The sequence below is a fragment of the Gymnodraco acuticeps genome, unplaced genomic scaffold (genome assembly GCF_902827175.1).
Source record: "Gymnodraco acuticeps unplaced genomic scaffold, fGymAcu1.1, whole genome shotgun sequence".
Taxonomy (NCBI): Eukaryota; Metazoa; Chordata; class Actinopteri; order Perciformes; family Bathydraconidae; genus Gymnodraco; species Gymnodraco acuticeps.
The window spans coordinates 161,643-176,351 of record NW_022990661.1 but is presented as its reverse complement, the minus strand read 5'-3'; the positions used below and the strand labels follow the sequence as shown (position 1 = coordinate 176,351).

Sequence of the window (14,709 nt, the reverse complement as noted above, 5' to 3'; positions counted from 1 at the left end):
GGTGCTGGTGATGGGGCTCCTGGTGTAGGTGATGTTGGTGATGGGGCTCCTGGTGTTGGTGATGGGGCTCCTGGTGTAGGTGATGTTGGTGATGGGGCTCCTGGTGTAGGTGATGTTGGTGATGGGGCTCCTGGTGTAGGTGATGTTGGTGATGGGGCTCCTGGTGTAGGTGATGTTGGTGATGGGGCTCCTGGTGTAGGTGATGTTGGTGATGGGGCTCCTGGTGCTGGTGCAGACGATGCATCTCAGAGGAAGTGAAATGCATATTAATCATATGGATGAATATGAATGCACTTCTCACATCAACGCTTTCTTTTTGGACACAATCCTGATGCCTTGTTGGCTTTATCTCTGTTTTGTGAATTCAGGATTCAAACTGCAGATTTATTTATGCTATATTCTTTATTTTTAACGTCCTTAAAACATTTTAAAAAGGCGGAACGATGTGCAAAAATATGGAATTAGACTTATTTTTGGATTCCTATAAATGTATGATATTAGATTTAGGATTATACATAGTTTATTGTCTTTGTACAACACATTGCTGTGCAGTTATAGTCCCTTTTTGCTGCGCGACAAACACACAGAAATGCAGATATTATGGAAGATAATATTCTAGTTTTGAATGAAAACCATAAATAATGATTGTTGCTAAATCTGTACCAAACCAAAAGTCCATAAAGCATGATGTTAAGGAAAGGACAGTAGACAGTATTGAATTAAAAACGATGCTTTTGCACAAATTCAACCTTCAACAAATATTGAAACTTCTATATTTTTCTAATTCCTCCAGGACATTTTGCAATAAAGATAAAAGATGAATTATTTTTACTGATTTTAGAGAAAATCACCGTTTTAATTAAGCGCAAGTTCATCAGGAAGACTGTCTCTAACACCTTCATTCACAAATCCTCTCTCACTCACTCCCCAAGCTTAACCAATCAGACTCGTCCCATCTCCCACGAGCCAATCACAGCGCACGCGGCACACTTTAAAATGTGTTGAGGGGAACGGTCCAAACAGGATCCAATAAATAGAGTCTGAACAGTTTCATTTATTGTAAAACATCTGAACAACCGGTCTGTTTCAAACCTGAGATGCACATGCTTCTTTTCTAAAAAGTCCTTTCAAATCTCATTAATAACGATTTTATTTTTAAATTGTTCTGATATCTTTTACTCTTTTACCAATTTTTTAAAACATGATGATGAAAATACAGGAGCAATTTAAAACACTTAATGTCCATAAAAGCGTAAATCTAAGACCAGAACTTGGCTTTTATTTAATTGAATTCAAGCAGAAGACCCCGTCCGGACAGTGGGTTCATGCAGAGTCCAGTAAAGAGAGCTAACACTAATCCTCTGGTCTCTAAGGCATGAGCACGACATCACAAGGGCATTACGTCAAATCTAGAAATCTTAAAAGAGGAGGAAAAATCCAACTGGAGGCAAAAACCTGTGTATTGAAGTCAGCAGAGTCTTAAAGGGACAGTACACCAAATCTAAGAGACATCCTCTCACCTGGAGGGTTTGGGTAGAGTTACAGAGTGTTGTTGGAGATATGAGGCGTAGCAATGTCTGTTTTCTCTCCAGTATAATGGAAGTAGATGCCGTTGGATGGTGGACGAAGCACCACAACTTAAGCGTGTTTGCAGAAATGATGACCCAGTTTCATGTAGGGACTATTTTCTTTACACCGAACTACTTTGTAAAAAGCTCCTACTGTACATGGAAAGAAGTGTGGGAAAGTGTTAAAGAAAGTGCATTCTCTGTAATGTCCACCAGGGGGCAACCCTACTGTTGTATAGAAGTCTAAGAGGAAATGTTCCCACTTCTCTCTTGATTTATTACCTCAGTCAACATTTTCCTGATACGTGTATGGTCTCAGTCTGTAGTTCAAAGTCTGCTTCGATACAGCATGATGTTCATTTATTAAATGACGGCTTATTGGGGTGAACAAAGGAAGCTTCCAGAGGAGGTTCAGGTCTCTCAGAGAGTCTCATATCAGCGTGGCCCCGTTAGGGTTGGGGGGTCCCCCTCCCCTGCCCCCCCCTCCCTCCTCAGTGAGGTGAGGGCCACGGCGCAGCAGCCTCTCAGCAGGGAGCCCATGTGATACCCGGGCAGGACCCCCCCCCGCGGCCCCCCCCCACATCCAGGCCACCGCCGGGACCACCGGCATCGCCAGAGCCAGAAGATCCACCAGGAAGTATCGGCTCCAGTGGCACAGCGGGGGGGCCATGTCTTCCTCCCCCCCCTCATCATCCTCTATCTCCACCTCCACAGCGTCCTGTCTCTCAGGGAGGGGGGCTGTGGGGGGGGGCTGACAGGTGAGGGGCTCCTTCACCTCCTCCTGTCTATCAGGCGGCTCCACGATGTGAGGAGGGGCCCCGCCGGGTAAATGTGACTGAAAATGTGTCTCTGAGAGGGGGGTGGGGGCCTCGTCACACAGCCAGCTGATGGTGGGGCTGCAGGCCTGAGAGCGCACTTCCACCTTCTTCTCCACAGGGGGGGGAGGGGTCGGGATGGGAGGGTCGGAGGCGGGCCCCGGGGCCTCCTCCTGCGGCAGGTGCAGGTACAGGTGTGTGTGAGGTGTGTGTGCGATGCAGCTGCAGGAGTGTGAGACGGGCAGAAACAGCCTCTCGTAGGAGGAGGAGCAGGGGGAGGAGGTGGGGGAGGATGAGGGGCCCCTGGTGCTGTTGTGGCCCCTGGGCTCCGACAGCATCGCCGCCTCCAGCAGCAGCAGGTGAGTCTGTCGTGGCCCCCGGAGGCCCTCAGGCTGCAGGGGGGCCCCACGGCTCAGCGTCCCAGCAGGTGAGCAGCCGCAGGAACGAGAGCGTCCACCTGATCGGGCCCCCGGGTGCAGCTGGGGTTGGTAATGGGGCTCCTGGTGTTGGTGATGGTGGGGCTCCTGGTGCTGGTGATGTTGGTGATGGGGCTCCTGGTGCTGGTGATGTTGGTGATGGGGCTCCTGGTGTAGGCGGGGCTCCTGGTGTAGGTGATGTTGGTGATGGGGCTCCTGGTGTAGGTGGGGCTCCTGGTGTAGGTGATGTTGGTGATGGGGCTCCTGGTGTAGGTGGGGATCCTGGTGTTGGTGGGGCTCCTGGTGTTGGTGGGGCTCCTGGTGTAGGTGGGGATCCTGGTGTTGGTGGGGCTCCTGGTGTAGGTGATATTGTTGATGGGGCTCTTGGTGCTGGTGGGGCTCCTGGTGTAGATGGGGGTGTTGGTGATGGGGCTCCTGGTGCTGGTGGGGCTTCTGGTGTAGGTGATGGGTCTCCTGGTGATGGTGGGGTTCCTGGTGTTGGTGATGGGGATCCTGGTGTAGATGGGGCTCCTGGTGCTGGTGGGGCTCCGGGTGCTGGTGGGGCTCCTGGTGCTGGTGGGGATCCTGGTGCTGGTGGGGCTCCTGGTGTTGCTGGTGGGGATCCTGGTGTTGCTGGTGGGGATCCTGGTGTTGCTGGTGGGGCTCCTGGTGCTGGTGGGGCTCCTGGTGCTGGTGGGGCTCCTGGCTGCTGGCCCTCACCTCGTCCTGCAGGACACTGATCTCTCTCCTGGCCTCCTGCAGCTCCAGATGAGCCTCCAGCCTCTGAACCTCCTCATGGATCCAATCCTCCTGCATCCGGAGCAGCTGGGCCCGGAGCCCCGAGATCTCGCTGTCTCTGAGGAAAAGAAGAAGAAGAGAGTTAGCAGGGTGAGAGGGTGAGGAAATATACGAGTTTAAACCAAACACTCCAGCACTTCGCTCGCCATTGGAGCCTCACCTGTGCTGCAGTCTCTCCACGTTGTCCCTCAGGCGGGCCCTCAGGTGTCGGATGCAGAGCTCCTTCTGCTGCATGGGGGTGAGGTACTGCTCCGGGGGTGGCGCTCTGATGCCGTGGTTCTCACTGCAGCTGAGCTTCACCTGACGCCTGGACACACACACACAGGAAAAAACAAGTATTTTAATTACCAAATGTGTTTTCCATGTGTAAAGTATCCCGTCCAATGTAGAAACTAAACAAGTAATCAAATTAAATTATGTAAACAAATCTGGAAAAACAGAACATTTGTTTTCCTACATCTCAGGGTGTAGGAAAACAGTGTGTTCTGAAAAAACTTTTAAATGACCAAAGTGTGTTTTCTAATGTGTAAAGTATCTTGATGTGCTGTACACGTAGAAACTAAACATGTAATTGAGATTGAGACAATTATAGTGACAGGAAGTGGTATCATTCTTACATCCTAATTGTTTAAATTAAAACAATATACAAGGAGTATGGAAGAGGGGTCACGTGAGCATTTAAAAAAAAAAATCGGACAAAGAGGGAAACTCTTTTTTGGGTTCTGAGATTCAAATTATGCAGAATCCTAACAAAAAGTCATTGTGACAAATATCCAGGTGTTTCTGGTGAACATGTGACCTGGGGGTGTTGGGGAGGGTCCGGGCTGCGGGGCTGCCATCCTCCCTGATCTTCCCCGGGTGTGTGCTCGACGTCTCGCTGAGGGAGAATCTGCCGTTCACAGTCCCCACTGAGCGCCTGCAGGGAACAACAAACAGAGGCAAGTTCACCACAACAACAACAATAATAATAATCAGAGATGGCAAAAGTACACACATCCTTTCCTGAAGTAGAAGTACAGATACTTGTGTTTAAAAGTACTCTGGTGAAAGTAGAAGTACTGACTAAACTTCTTTACTCAAGTCAAAGTAAAGAGGCTTTGAAATGTACTTCAGTAAAAAGTACCCATAACTAGCAGCTGCTTTAAAGAGTACCTGACCTCCCTTTATATCAATAGAACAATAATGTCATTGTTAGCTAATGAATGTTTCCATGATGAACAACGGCAACATGACAACGTTTCCATTGGTCCCTCTTCTTTAGAGAAGACCAGGAAATGATGGATACACGGATCGTGTTCAAATCAATAGGCACGCAATGACTCTAAAGAATAATGATCAAAACCGCTACAGTATCTGTCAGGCAGAAACTTGGGACAAGTAATTTGACTGAAACCTTAAAACTGAACTAACTGACTGCTAGGGTTAACTTTGATTTAAACATTTGTAGAATACTAAGAGCTTTATTGAGTAGGTGTAACTGTATTAAGGGTTAAACTCATAACTTTATAACTTAGGGTTTAATGTAATTGTAAAACCATTGGGCCACTTAAAAGACAATAACAACTCAGGAGGAAGCCAGTCTAGATTTCCTTTTGAGGGCCCCCAGCTGCAGAGAGTGAACTAATTAAAGGGACGTGGCCCCACAGCTGTGAGAACTCAGCAATCAGGTGTCCATTTTAGGTAGCACTTTCCTGGAGCGTCAGACTGACAAAGACAATAGAGTCCTGCTGGAGTAAGACTGACAAAGACAATAGAGTCCTGCGGGAGGCAAGAGGAGGCAAATCCTACTTTGATTGAGCTAAGTATCGCTGGTGTTTTATTTGGTTGTTTAGCCCCTCATGCTATAATCATGTGTATTTTCTCCATTCCTGTTCATGTGTCTTCTCGCAATTATCACTGGCCCTGTGTATCCCATAATCGATATAACCGGCCTGCTCTCGTCTATCCCACATGCTCCACTGAGATCCAACATCTAGTTTCAGGTGGCCTGTGGTGCCAGTCAGCTGTTCCTAAGGCTGACTTCATCTCTGGCTACGCCTCCCTGCAGTCTCTGGATTTCCTTGCTCTCACTGAGACCTGGATTACTCCATCCAACACATCCACCCCAGCAGCTCTCTCCACTGCATATTCCTTCTCCCATACACCCAGACCAACTGGCAGAGGAGGTGGCACTTGTCTCCTGCTCTCTCCCAAATGGAGCTTCTCCCTCTTCAAGCTACCTAACTTCACTCCTTCCACCTTTGAATTCCATGCCGTCACAGTAACCCATCCTATACAGTTAACCATTGTTGTTCTCTACCGTCCACCAGGCTCCTTGGGGGACTTCTTGGAGGAATTAGATAATCTCCTCTCACACATCCCTGAAACTGGCCCTCCCGCTGTACTTCTCGGAGACTTCAACCTCCAGACAGGGAAGATATCTGAACTAACATCTCTTTTAACCGCCTTTGCTTTCTCACTGTCTCCGTCCCCACCGACTCATAAAGCTGGCAATGTCCTTGATCTCATATTCTCAAGGAACTGCACTACTTCTAACCTCTCTGTAAACCCGCTCCACACATCCGATCACTTCTTCATTTCATTCTCTCTATCCCTTTCCAAACATAACAAACTAATCTCTTCTCATCCTGCACCTGTCCGCCGTAACCTTCGCTCCCTCTCCCCCTCTACCTTTGCCTCGTCGGTGCTCTCAGCCCTCCCTTCCTCTGACTCGTTCCAACTCCTGCCTCCAAACTCTGCTGCAGAAACTCTCCTCTCTACTCTCTCATCCACTCTGGACTCGCTCTGTCCTCTCACATCTCGGCAGGCTCGTCAGTCCCCTCCTGCTCCCTGGCTAAATGATGCACTGCGTGCTAATAGAACCGTCCTTAGGGCAGCAGAGCGGAAACGGTGGAAATCCAAACACCGTGACGACCTCCTAACCTATCAGGCTCTCCTCTCCTCTTTCTCTGCTTCGATCTCTCAGGCAAAAAGCACTTTCTTTCAAGATAAGATCCAATCTTCCTATTCCAATCCTAAAAAACTATTTTCCATCTTCTCCACCCTCTTGGACCCTCCCAAAGCCCCTCCCCCCTCCTCACTTCTGTCAAGCGACTTTGTTACCCACTTTGAAAAAAAGGTTGATGATATTCGCTCTTCTTTTTCTGACTCACCTCTACTCACTGCTGGGTCACCAGACCCTCCTTCCACCAACACACTTACCTCCTTTTCCCCTCTCTCTCCAAGTGAGGTTCTTACCCTCATTACCTCTGCCCGCCCTACCACCTGTCCTCTGGACCCTATCCCTTCAAACCTCCTTCAGACTATCGCTCCTGATATTCTACCGTTTCTCTCCCATTTCATCAACACTTCTCTAACTTCTGGTCACTTTCCAAACAGTCTCAAGGAGGCAAGAGTAAACCCTCTCCTAAAGAAACCCACTCTCAACCCGTCCGATGTTATAAACTACAGGCCTGTCTCTCCTCCCGTTCCTGTCTAAAACACTTGAACGCGCTGTCTTTAAACAACTCTCCTGTTATCTCAATCAGAACAACCTTCTGGATCCGCACCAGTCTGGTTTCAAGGCAGGTCACTCCACAGAAACTGCTCTCATTGTTGTCACTGAGGAACTGCACACTGCTAAAGCAGCCTCCCTCTCCTCGGTCATCATCCTGTTGGACCTGTCTGCTGCATTCGACACGGTGAATCATCAGATCCTCCTTCGCACTCTCCAAGAACTTGGAGTTTCAGGCTCTGCACTTTCCCTCCTCACCTCATACCTGAAAGACCGTACCTACAGGGTGACTTGGAGAGGGTCCGAGTCCGACCCTTGTCAATTAACTACAGGGGTCCCTCAGGGCTCTGTTCTTGGTCCCCTCCTCTTCTCCCTGTACACAAACTCGCTCGGATCAGTCATTAGCCCGCATGGTTTTTCATACCACTGCTACGCTGACGACACCCAATTAATTCTGTCCTTTCCCCGCTCAGAGACCCAGATCGTCGCACGCATCTCTGCTTGTCTAGCAGACATCTCTCAGTGGATGTCTGATCATCACCTCAAGCTCAACCTTGACAAGACTGAACTGCTTTTCCTTCCGGGAAAAGATTGTCCCACTCTTGACCTAACAATCAACATCGGCCCCTCAGTTGTTTCCCCGACTCAGACTGCAAGGAATCTGGGTGTGACCCTAGATAACAACCTGTCCTTCACTGCAAACATCGCTGCTACAACCCGTTGCTGCAGATACACGCTTTACAACATCAGGAAGATACGTCCCCAGCTGACACAGAAAGCGACTCAGGTTCTGGTCCAGGCTCTCGTCATCTCACGCCTAGACTACTGCAACTCCCTCCTGGCTGGTTTACCTGCATGTGCCATCCGACCTCTGCAGCTCACCCAGAATGCAGCGGCTCGTCTGGTCTTCAACCTTCCTAAATTCTCCCACACCACTCCGCTCCTCCGCTCCCTTCACTGGCTTCCGGTAACTGCTAGAATCCACTTCAAGACACTGGCACTTGCTTACCATGCTGCGAATGGATCTGGCCCTTCCTACATCCAAGACATGGTTAAACCGTACACCCCAGCGCGTGCACTGCGCTCTGCATCAGCCAAACGACTCGTTGCACCCTCGCTGCGAGGGGGACCCAAGTTCCCATCGGCGAAAACACGTGGGTTTGCTATCCTGGCTCCAAAATGGTGGAATGAGCTCCCCATTGACATCAGGACGGCAGATAGCTTACACACCTTCCGGCGCAGACTGAAAACTCATCTCTTTCGACGCCACTTCGAGCGATAGAACTATTAACAAAGTACTTTTATACTAATAAAGGGCTGGCTTACCTAAAGCCAGTTGAGTAGCACTTGAAATGTTTTTGCTCTATGAAGCCTGATGTACTTATATGATTCTGCTTTCTTCTAGTTTGTATTTTGTTGGTCGAATGTACTTATTGTAAGTCGCTTTGGATAAAAGCGTCAGCTAAATGCAATGTAATGTAATGTAATGTAATCACGCCACCAAACACACATTCAAACTAAAGGAACCAGCCTGTTTGGAAAATGTGAGGAGTAGAAAGTACAGGTATTTGTGTTCAACATGTAAGAAGTAGAAAGTCCAGGTATTTGTGTTCAACATGCAAGAAGTAGAAAGTACAGGTATTTGTGTTCAACATGTAAGAAGTAGAAAGTACAGGTATTTGTGTTCAACATGTAAGAAGTAGAAAGTACAGGTATTTGGGTTCAACATGTAAGAAGTAGAAAGTCCAGGTATTTGGGTTCAACATGTAAGAAGTAGAAAGTACAGGTATTTGAGTTCAACATGTAAGAAGTAGAAAGTACAGGTATTTGTGTTCAACATGTAAGAAGTAGAAAGTACAGGTATTTGTGTTCAACATGTAAGAAGTAGAAAGTACAGGTATTTGTGTTCAACATGTAAGAAGTAGAAAGTACAGGTATTTGTGTTCAACATGTAAGAAGTAGAAAGTACAGGTATTTGTGTTCAACATGCAAGAAGTAGAAAGTACAGGTATTTGTGTTCAACATGCAAGAAGTAGAAAGTACAGGTATTTGTGTTCAACATGTAAGAAGTAGAAAGTCCAGGTATTTGGGTTCAACATGTAAGAAGTAGAAAGTACAGGTATTTGTGTTCAACATGCAAGAAGTAGAAAGTACAGGTATTTGTGTTCAACATGTAAGAAGTAGAAAGTACAGGTATTTGTGTTCAACATGTAAGAAGTAGAAAGTACAGGTATTTGGGTTCAACATGTAAGAAGTAGAAAGTACAGGTATTTGAGTTCAACATGTAAGAAGTAGAAAGTACAGGTATTTGTGTTCAACATGTAAGAAGTAGAAAGTACAGGTATTTGAGTTCAACATGTAAGAAGTAGAAAGTACAGGTATTTGTGTTCAACATGTAAGAAGTAGAAAGTACAGGTATTTGTGTTCAACATGTAAGAAGTAGAAAGTACAGGTATTTGTGTTCAACATGTAAGAAGTAGAAAGTACAGGTATTGTGTTCAACATGTGAGAAGTAGAAAGTACAGGTATTTGAGTTCAACATGTAAGAAGTAGAAAGTACAGGTATTTGTGTTCAACATGTAAGAAGTAGAAAGTACAGGTATTAAAAACTGAGAGTGATGCAGAGGTCCGTATGTTCTCTGGAAACAATAAGAGGCATGAAACAGGAAATTCTCTGTAGACCCCGTCAGATGTGTTGCATACTGGAGGAGTGAGAGCATCCTACCTGCGCTGACCTGAGGACGGCTTCCTGCTCGGGGGGAGAGACATGTTGGAGCTTCAGAGGACCTTCAATGTCTCCGCAGACGCTAGGAGCCCTCACAGCTGAACAGAGGATACACAACATGTTAGAGATCAGATGACAGTAATCTAAATCAGTGTTTCCAAATCTAAAGACAGTCCTTGGTACTGGAACAAATGACATTGTAGTTCCGTCTAATCCAAAAATGTATATATCCACGAGTAGCAACAAGCTTGCCTCCAACTAAAATACGTCTCAGGTAAGTTTGGTTGACTCTTTACTTAAACTCAAGGTATCAGTATTTCAAAGGTCAGAAAACGATATTGCTCCATTTCAAATGTTTGGATCGTCACTAAACTCAAGGTGAACGTTCCTTGGTCATCATGCAGTAACACAGAGGCAGCAGTGGATTGAACGGCATCTCTTTGATGAGCTCCATCTGTTATCAGTAGGCGCGTTCACACCGGAGTACTTTTCCCCGTACTTTTCCCCGTTTGGTTCCGATAGTTCCTGGGATTTTGCGTTCACACCAAAAAGAGAACTTAGTTCAGAGAACTTTCACCCCCCCTTTTCAGTCCCTGCTAGAGAGCAGGTACTTTCCTGGGGAGAAATAAGTTCCAATTTCTGATTGGCTGGGCGAATTGCAAACCACGCCCCGTAAAACTATTTGCTGGCATTAGCAATATTAGCATTAGCCCCGCGCACCAACGGAGAGAGAATAACTTATGGCAACACAAACAAAACATGGGGGCGGTGGAGATGAGGAGGTGTCGTCGTTCTGGCGTTTTACTCGGGGGACATCCGGCCGGGGACTTCGGGCGGCAATATACGCCGTGAAGTGGTTTGCGGCCTGCCAGTAAACCCAAAGCAGAAGAAGAAGAAGTGACGTCAGCGGCATCATTTGCGTAACCTTCCCTCAGGGAACTTATTTCGGTGTGAACGCGATCGGCTCTTAGTTCCATGGGGGCACTAAGTGCTGGGAACTAAGTGCGGCAAAGTACTTGGTGTGAAAGCGGCTATTGATCCAGAGTCAGGTCTTGGAGGAACCGTTCCAGCAGAGGGCCCCAAACTTCCCTTTCCCTGGGAATATCAACCAGCTTCTTTTTTTTCTGTGTCTCAGCTGTATTTCAACCATGAATGCATTTTTTGATTTGTGTCATCCAACATGAGAAAAGCCTCCCAATTGCAATACAAAAATCATGAATCAGCATTACCCCAAAGTGCTCACACACCCCTTTGTGAGAAAAACTGATCCACATCATAAATCTCTGAAATAGTGTTTTCCTTTAACTTGTGGTCTGTGTGAGAACAATATGCTCCTTCTTCTGTCACTATAACCTAACCCTAATAATAAGAGATGCAGGCAGCAGCAGATAAAGCGTCCTTTCTGTGGGACACAAAGAGACATCAGCTGCTTCTGTCTGAGCGACACACACACACACACACACACACACACACACACACACACACACACACACACACACACACACACACACACACACACACACACACACACACACACACACACACACACACACACACACAGTGAATAAACTAAGATGATCTGACCCCTGGTGGCTGCTAGTCAGATGTCCTGCATGCAAACAGTTAGAAAGGAAGCATTATTGTTTAAAAAGCAAAGTGGATTAAATAATTTAGTCTTCTGGGAGTACCTGCATGAAATAAATACATAATTTCAGGTTTGTGTATATTTTACATTAAATGTATTACATTAATGCCATTTCCTTATTAAATGTGAACCATGTTATTCTGTTAAACTCCAAAAGGGGCAAAACATGTTCCCAAAGTTTGGCATCCTATCTTCACATTATTTTATTCTCACTTGTATGTATTTATTTATCTTCAACATCAGCCCAACATCTGTCTTAAAGGTCCCATGTCATGCTTTTCTGGTTATTACCCGTCCCCTTGTGTGTTATGAAGGTTGTTCTGCATGTAAACGGTCTGCAGTCACAAACCCTCAAAGTACACCCTGTAGGGAGTAAAACTCTAACACAGAGAAGACCTGTCTATGCTGCCCCAGAACGCCTCGTTGGAGATTTCTCTTTTTCCATTGTTTGCTTCTTGGGTATAGTGACGTATTTCGGGTATAGTGACGAAACGTAGCGTAACGGCTCCGCGGATTGGTCCATTTGGACACACTCGGCGGGACGTTTCGAGGCTCGCTGCTGCGAGGAGCACTGTGAGCTGACTCACTGGTGTGGGGTCGGCGAGACAGCGAGACACCGCGGAACTCAGACACACAAACTCCCAGCCAGGCTGCGGGTGTGTGTGTGTTTCGGGCTGGGTTCGCTGTTTCGCTGTCTCGCAGGCGGCCACTGGGCTCACAGGGAGGGGGGGGGGGGCAGGAGCTCCAACAAGCCGTGTAGGACAGAGAGTGAATACACAGACTATACAGAGATGCTGTTGAGAAACCAATGTGAGTTTGGAACATTGAACAATGTAAATCTATTCTAGTAGACCTCAATGATGGAATTATGATCAGTAGAAATGGCCATGACATGGGACCTTTAAACACCCTCCTTGCCTTTAAAAGTCTGACTGGTCTTAAATCAAATGGCATTTGTGGTTTAATAAAATATTGAAAGGATGTATTTGTTTACATGATGTTGCTGTGATAGCTGTGATGTTCAAGTGTACACACTGATAATAGCCTGTCAGTCATCCACTGAGTGTACATTTTAAGTTGTACACTGTAAAGTAAACATTAATCGAATCTGTCACCACCACAGTTTTAGACTATTTTACTTCAATGTTGCAGCAGAAATGGAAGGAGGACAAAATGTTCTCACCTTTGTGTAAAGTCTTCATGCAGCTCTATCTGCAGATAGCTGATTCATACCTCTTAATGTCTGCAGAAAAACCCGATGCTTACTATGTATTTTTCCTCCTCTTTTCTGATTCTAGGACACCGGAAGTCTCGCCTCTGCTGTCTGCGCAACAAGTGCATCACGTTATTGGTGAGAAATACGCAATCACCTTACGTAATGTGAGTATCAGTGTTGATGTGTAGGCGGATAAAAAAACTACTTAAAGCTGCTCACTGTGTTTCAGTAAATATGTCCTTCAGAGCCTCGTTCAGCTGTTAGATAACAGGGTTTATCTAGCTCACGTGTCTAGCTCACAGCAATGATATTTAATAAATAAAAGAATACAAAATAATCACACCTGAAGACTTTACATGGAACAACACACCAGATAGACACAGCTGACTGAAGCTGCGCGTCCTCAATAAGGTTATTAAGGATATTGATCATGCACACACACATTTTATTTGACCAGAAATATATGAAATGTTACCTTTGGGGCAGGTGGAAGTGGCCAGTGTCTGTCCGGTGCAGGAGGCTCCATCCTGCAGCACCGCCGCTTCTTAAAGCGACAGCAGGGCACCAGGCATCCGGGAATAACGCTTCATCTGCGCATTACTGATGTCTGTGTGACCGCTGAGGTGATGCGCTCCGACAGGGAGGAGGAGGGCAGAGTGTGTCTGTCCAGCGGGAGGGGACTGGGACAGAGAGGAGCTTCTACTCACTTATGTAAGACACATTTAAAGCAAACTTTCCTTTATCCTTAGGGTTATAGGCTACTGGTGCACCTGCGCATAACATTCATTTGTAACTTGTATATCATCATTACTTCTATACTCTATGCATTACATCAATGCACACAATATTTTGTATTACTGCCGATTTGTATTCCTTCTTATTTCATTGCAATGTAAATACTGTTATATTTTACTTTATTTTTAATACTTTCTAGTTCTCTACCTGTTTTTATGCACCACGACACCAAGTCCAATTCTTCGTACGTGTAAACCTACCTGTTTCTGACTATTCTGTGTTATTGTGTTGCTCTGTAGGAGGAGCCTGTGACCTCAGATTTCCATTGTCATATCTACACTGTAGCTGCTGAACCATAGACTGTATATATAAAGCCTTGAACCTGCAGACAGAGGAGGAAATGTTTCTGTCATTTCTTACAAATTCTTTATTCTATCATTCAATTTACTCCGAGTTACTTAATAGCATTTTTTTTTTCAAATGTAAGGATTTTTCAATTCCTTAAAATTAGGGCTGTCAGTCGATTAAAATATTTAATCGCGATTAATCGCACATTTTTGATCTGTTCTAAATGTACCTTAGAGGAATATTTTTCAAGTTTTTAATACTCTTATCAACATATGAGTGGACAAATATGCTTTATGCTAATATTTATTATCATTTGAACAATGACAAATATTCTCATGAATATGAAACACAACAACCTCTGAACATTACAAATATTCGCCTCAATTCAACCTGGAACCTCTCTCATTCAATAATACAATACAACTGGTGTGTGTGTGTGTGTGTGTGTGTGTGTGATGGATCGTTGGAGCTATGTGCAACTCAAGGCATATGCTCGAACGGGAGCTGCCTGGACGCTGCAATCATGTTGCGCTATCCGTGCTGACTTTTCGTACAATGCCCCACTGTCTGGCTTCCTGCATAAAGTCAAGTGCTCGGCGCAGTTGTGGCGAAATGTCGCTCCTCTGTTTTCATTTAAACAGCTCCTTATATCCGTTAGCGCAGCTAGCTAGCACCAGATGCTAACAACAACAACAATGCACGTAAGGTCTCTCTCTCGCTCGGGCCACACATACACACACCCTCCCGGTCCTCCCAACAGCCAGTCGGTGCCTGCCGGTGAGCGTGGAAGTGTGGTCTGCCACAAGCGGGCGGCAGGAGCGGGACTGTCAGCATCAGCTTGTAGATGGTATTTTAAACTCGATGCGCTCTGAAACTACGGGGCGGCCGAGGACAAAAAATACACATGCGTTAATCGCGTTAAAATAATTAGTGGCGTTAATTTGACAGCC

At 46.1% G+C, this 14,709-nt stretch overlaps 1 protein-coding gene across 2 annotated transcripts; it reads right to left on the bottom strand.

Annotated features, from left to right (window-relative positions):
• Window positions 1-1,034: 1,034 nt before the first annotated feature.
• Window positions 1,035-13,290, bottom strand: LOC117554946 (involucrin-like). 2 transcript variants are annotated; one of them, XM_034229574.1, is made up of 5 exons: window positions 13,152-13,290; window positions 9,816-9,913; window positions 4,397-4,513; window positions 3,758-3,904; window positions 1,035-3,655 (listed from the first exon to the last, which is right to left on the bottom strand). In XM_034229574.1, exons 2-5 carry the CDS (start codon window positions 9,857-9,859, stop codon window positions 1,999-2,001), a joined length of 1,965 nt encoding a protein of 654 aa, XP_034085465.1. In that variant the 5' UTR covers window positions 9,860-9,913; window positions 13,152-13,290; the 3' UTR covers window positions 1,035-1,998. The 2 variants fall into 2 exon arrangements, with proteins under 2 accessions (XP_034085465.1, XP_034085466.1); XM_034229575.1 differs by lacking the exon at window positions 13,152-13,290 and adding an exon at window positions 12,644-12,758.
• Between the last annotated feature and the right edge of the window lie 1,419 nt (window positions 13,291-14,709).

Bases quoted from the DNA above. Each gene is read 5' to 3' on its own strand.
- LOC117554946 (XM_034229574.1), bottom strand. From the start codon at position 9,859: ATGTCTCTCCCCCCGAGCAGGAAGCCGTCCTCAGGTCAGCGCAG. The intron at 4,514-9,815 runs GTAGGATGCTCT...TGTTCCCTGCAG, and splicing joins CCGTCCTCAGGTCAGCGCAG to GCGCTCAGTGGGGACTGTGA. The intron at 3,905-4,396 runs GTCACATGTTCA...GTGTGTGTCCAG, and splicing joins ACCCTCCCCAACACCCCCAG to GCGTCAGGTGAAGCTCAGCT.